Source organism: Sinocyclocheilus rhinocerous, unplaced genomic scaffold (genome assembly GCF_001515625.1).
Source record: "Sinocyclocheilus rhinocerous isolate Xijiao unplaced genomic scaffold, SAMN03320098_v1.1 scaffold715, whole genome shotgun sequence".
NCBI lineage: Eukaryota > Metazoa > Chordata > Actinopteri > Cypriniformes > Cyprinidae > Sinocyclocheilus > Sinocyclocheilus rhinocerous.
Window position 1 is genome coordinate 535265 of NW_015646180.1, and position 5392 is coordinate 540656.

At 40.8% G+C, this 5392-nt stretch overlaps 1 protein-coding gene across 1 annotated transcript in view; it reads right to left on the reverse strand.

Annotated features, from left to right (window-relative positions):
• LOC107707150 (epithelial cell adhesion molecule-like) overlaps positions 1 to 4638 on the reverse strand; it is a 56404-nt gene extending 51766 nt beyond the window's left edge. Inside the window, exons 1-2 of the mRNA XM_016511066.1 lie at positions 4625 to 4638; positions 4436 to 4505 (exon numbers count right to left, since the gene is read on the reverse strand). Of these exons, the coding sequence (XP_016366552.1) occupies positions 4436 to 4493 (58 nt within the window). The 5' untranslated portion in view covers positions 4494 to 4505; positions 4625 to 4638. The remainder of the gene's footprint in view (positions 1 to 4435; positions 4506 to 4624) is intronic.
• Between the last annotated feature and the right edge of the window lie 754 nt (positions 4639 to 5392).

Here is a 5392-nt window from a genome sequence, read left to right on the forward strand (position 1 = left end):
TATAAAGTGTATATATATATATATATATATATACTGTATTTATTTATTTATTTATTTTTTCTATATTTCAGTGTTTAGTGGTGTGCCGTGAGATTTTTTAAAAGGTTGGGAACCACTGAAGTAGGCATCCAGTCAGCTTCTGCATGGTGAAGGTGGGCGCCACTTCATCTACATAGTACACCAGGATGTTCTCCATGGACACCTTTGATCCCTCAGCACTGACTTCAAATGGTTTTTCGTCTTGAAAGAGGGGCTTAACTTTGATCTACGAAAGACAAATTAATTTAGTTACATATTAAGTTACAACATAACAACAGGTATGAAGATAAGAAACATAACGAGACTCACTTCCTTCTCCATGTAGTAAGTCATGAGGGACATGTCTGTAATACGTTCTTTCTCAGGTTTTTTGACATACACAACGAGACGACCATCTCTGTCATACTGGAAAAGAGGAGGTGGGTTGTCTTAGGTTCTTTACTGCAATTTCAAAGTTGAGGGGTTAGATAACAACAGTAAATTCTTACCTTAACCTCAGACACAAATTTCTTACTCAACTTGTAATGTTCCAGTAAAGCGTTCTCAATCCCACTGTAAAAGAGTAACATCAGTAAAACAAAACATAAGCAAAACTTAATATTTCACATGGTCCAGCAAGATCCTAGAAATCAATTGCAACATACGTCTTCAGTTTGGCAGCATCAAGAGAAACAGCTAAATCTTTATGCTTGAGTTCCAGGCGAACCCAACTAGAGAAGAAAACATGGCATTGTCATAATTTACTAGTCTTGCTTCTTTCCACAAACAGCAGTACCATTTCAACCACACTTCAAACTAGGGCTGTGCTTACTCTTAGCATTAACATGTGACCTGTATCCGGATGTTGACCACATACACATTGAAAAGACAAGTGTAAATGCACTTCAGAAGAGGTAGGTCCAGAGGTAGTCAAGGACACATTGTGATCGGATCTCCATGTAATGTAAATGCAATCCAGCCATCGTGTCTACATTCGCAGGTCGATGTCACGCAAAACCCCGCCCCCTCTCTCCTGAACTGTCAGAAGACTTATTTAAACATTGCGAAGGAAAGAGAGATCTGATCGGTTATCCTGATAGAGAAGTCACTTGATCTTGTCAAATGTAAACGCGCCATGTCCTGATTGACTGATGATCCGATCTGCTTGATCGGATCATGGTGATCGCATGTTAATGCCAAATGTAAATCAGCCTAGGTGTGTCAGTCAGAAGAACATCCTGTTAACAGCTCTGCTAATACAAACACACTCACTAGGTCTCCACGGGCTCACACTTGATGTTCTTGTCTCCCTTGTCACTTCTGCGCACACCAGAACTGTTGACGCACCAGTACACATCAGTGCCATTACACTGGATTGCCTTGAACTTTCCATCATTCTCACACTCTGGGTCATAGATGCCATCATTGTGCACAAATGCAGTTTCTACAGGTTTCCCACCAATGGATCTTGTGATCAGGTTGTACCTGGCGCGATACATCTCTGCTTTCATGAGGAAACACTTGGGAATCACTGTGGGTAGGGAGAATTGAAGACACTTACTACACTTGACGAGAGGAACAAAACGCCTTGCCTGGTTTGTTGGTACGAACTATGGAAGTTGGAGCTCAGTTAGTTCAGGTGGTTACCAAAATTCCTCTAAAACACACTGGGAGACTGGTTTAATCTTTTGAAAATCAATTTCACTAACATTTTAGTAAAGGATGCCAAAAAAAATACCAGTACAACAATAGTTACCAAATTAACAAGTTTAAGAGCAAATATAAAAGAAAACTCAAATTTTGTACAATCAATCGTTTGCTTGTGTGTCTTAGAAAACTGAAGAGTGCACTGGCATGGGTCTCCGTCACATCTGGCCCATTCCATAGTGTTACAAGAACCTGTCGGATTAAAGAGAGAGAGAGAGAGAGTGCGAAAGAGATTTCGTGGATACATTTTTTAAATACACTAAAACTTTATTTGGAAGAGAGGTTAAAGTTGAAATGACCCTGGATCTCATTGTTTTGTTTGCCTTGTGACGACCCCTGTCGTTTGTTCGTGGAATGGCTGTAGGAGTCCACAGACTACCTTGATTGGCCATCGTTTGAGACACCTGCTCTCTATCAGACGCAAACTGATTCCAAGATAAACGAATCTATGGCTCCAGTGTCCCTTAGAATCTTAACCGGAATCTCTTCTTTCTCTCCAACAAGAGACACAAGACCTTCTGTAACAAAAGGAGAGTAAGAAGAAAAAAAAACAGGGATTTTATTCCCAACAGATTTACCTTCCACAACCTGGATTGGCGCCGCAAGAACTGTGGGCTTAACATGTGAACCCTGTGTAAGACGTTTGGACTTATTTTTAAGAACAAAACAATCTGCTTTCCAATGTCCTTTCTCATGACAATAATTGCATATTTTATTTGGGTCAAATTTCCCCGTGAAAACATGACTGCATTTAGGCGAAGACTTTACAGGCACTGCAACCTGCATATCACGAGCACGCCAATCAGAAAAAAAAGTTCTATGCGTCAATACAAAATCGTCTGCCAATACAGCTGCTTCCTCCGGCGTTTTAACATAATGCTCACCGATGTATGTAACGACACGCCCTGGGACTGAATTTTTAAATTGCTCTAAAATCATTAGGTTACTTAAATCATCCAATGTTTTGACATCCATTGCTGTGCACCAACGATTAAAGTGTTTCCTCAGGTCACGCACAAATTCTAAGTGAGTCTGCGTCTCTTCTTTCTTCTGTAATCGAAAACGCTGTCTATACGCTTCAGGAACACACTCATATACTTTCAAAACTGCAGCCTTAACGATGTGGTAATCTTTACAATCATCAAGTGACAAAGAAGAAAAAGCAACTTGGGCTTTTCCAATTAGAACACACTGTAACAACGCAACGCGATTCTCATCTGACCAGTTTCTTAATTCTGCCACACGTTCAAAAAGAGTAAAAAAAGTATCAGGGTCTTCTTCATTAAATTTCGGAACCAGTTTTAAACATGAAACGAGTGAAAAAGACATACCTCGTTCTTCCGTGCAGTTAGAAAATGTACCCTCCCTCATCAAGTTCATTTTGAGAGCTTCTACTTCCAACTTTGTTTTTTCCAACTCGATTTTACCCTGGTCAGAACGATATCTCAATTTCTCATGCTCCATCTGTAAAAGCAGTAGTTCTTTTTGTTGTTCAAATGACAGATTAATTTGCAATGAAGACACAACCGGTACAGACTCTTCCATTTTTAAAATGCCTTTTTCAACCAAATTCGTTCTTAAGATTACTTTAATATTTTCTTTGAGCCTCTTATCGGAAATTTCAATTTCATATCGATCCGCAATTTTTAACAATTGTTCTTTCGTACATTTTTCCAAAAAATTACAAGAGGGCGATTTAACAAAAAAATCAATATCAGCCATGAAAACAATCACCAGAAATCAATTATAAAGTGGAATTTAATAACGATCATTTTCCCTCTACCTCCATTTTAAACAACTACCTACCTCAACCCTAGTCTTCATGCGATTACTTGTGGGGGGTACTTACGCACTGTCGCTGGGTGAAAAAACGCAACTGGTAAAACCAGCGACGCCTTACACACCACGGATGTGCTCCCGAGATAAATACTACTACCCATGTTCACCGCAACACTACAAAAAAACAACAAACTCGACATGTTTCAAAAGAAACATGCCGCTATGCCTAACAGGGAAAATCACGTTCAAACAACATAATTACTCACCACCTGGCGACTTCACATGGCGACTAATTTACTCCGGCACAAACTAACTCACGTGTGTCTCAATTATCAAACACTATTCAAAATTAAATACAATTAACAAAAGGAATTAAACAAGGACGAGCCCCCAATTTGTTACGACCCATGGCTCAAGGGAAGCAACAAACAGAGGACACACGCGAACCAAACGGTTAGCTTTGAATATAATTTATTCAAAAGCTACAGTCACATAAAAAAAGTAAAGAACACCATAAAGAAAACAACTATGTATTGGAAACATCAGTAGTGCCAATGTGTAATGCGAAGTGTATGGATGTAGGGAGGTGTAGTGTACTGCGGTGTTGGGGTGCAAGAGCAAACACAAGCCAAACAAGCCACAAAACCAAATATCCAAAACCGGAGCCCCCCTCTAGCTCAAGCGGAGGCCTCTTTTAAAGGGAGCGTCTGATAGAGAGCAGGTGTCTCAAACGACGGCCAATCAAGGTAGTCTGTGGACTCCTACAGCCATTCCACGAAAAAACGACAGGGGTCGTCACAGCCTCCCAACTATCAAGTTAATAACAACTAGGATTAAACAGTTTGTCACAATTTAACCCGATATAGTTCGCTTTGTAAGCTAAGTTTAAACAGCTTATGTTTTAATTATAGTTAAAATAGTCATTACTTACATTGTGAGGCGACCACATCCACTAACACCACAACAAACAAGGTGATCAAAACCTTCATCGTGGATAAGAACTGAAAAATAAAAGGAGTTTTGTCGTTATAAATCACTTAGAGGAACTGATGCGTTAAGCTCCAGAATCTCCGCACAATTCAACTAGTCTTTAAACACTAAAACGCTGAAGTCTTCTTACCGAAGCTTTAAGGAAAACGTCTCAGGTTACGTATGTAACCATGATTCCCTGAGTAGGGAACGAGACACTGCGTCCTCTAGGGGTCGCTATGGGGAACACCTTCAGTGTGATCGGTGTCTGAAGCATATACCTAAAAACGACAATAACATTGGCCGGCGACAGCCTATGACGTCACTACCGGTGCTTTCATCCGTTATTTATTAATAAATAATTTATTCCAATTGCTCTAACCCCAGCAAGACTTTGTGGACGGATGAAAGCAAATGATATTTTTGAATACTTAAAATGCATTTAACATTATAAATAGGCGCCGGGAGAACACGTCATCCGCTTCTTCGTCTGAAGCTTGCGTCCGAAGCATGGCAGGAAGGGGACGCAGTGTCTCGTTCCCTACTCAGGGAACCATGGGTACATATGTAACCTGAGACGTTCCCTTTCAAGGGAACTTCGAACTGCGTCCTCTAGGGGTCGATATGGGGAACAGTATACCCACGCCACCATGCTGAGGGGAGTGCAAGCCAGAACCATGGCGAGCACTAAGTACCAACTCTACCATATCTTTAAGGGAGTTGCCCCTGGGACGTTAGATGGCTGTCAGTGACAGTATCCTCTATGGCCAAAGGCCTAAGCTACATACCCCAAAAAACTTACCTGTTAGGGCCAGAACTCCTGGGCCCGGGGTAGAGCTCAAGGCTTGGAATCAGAAATAGATTCCTTTAAGGGAATACGACCAAGAGCCTAGAATCATACTAGTCTTGGCCTGTCACA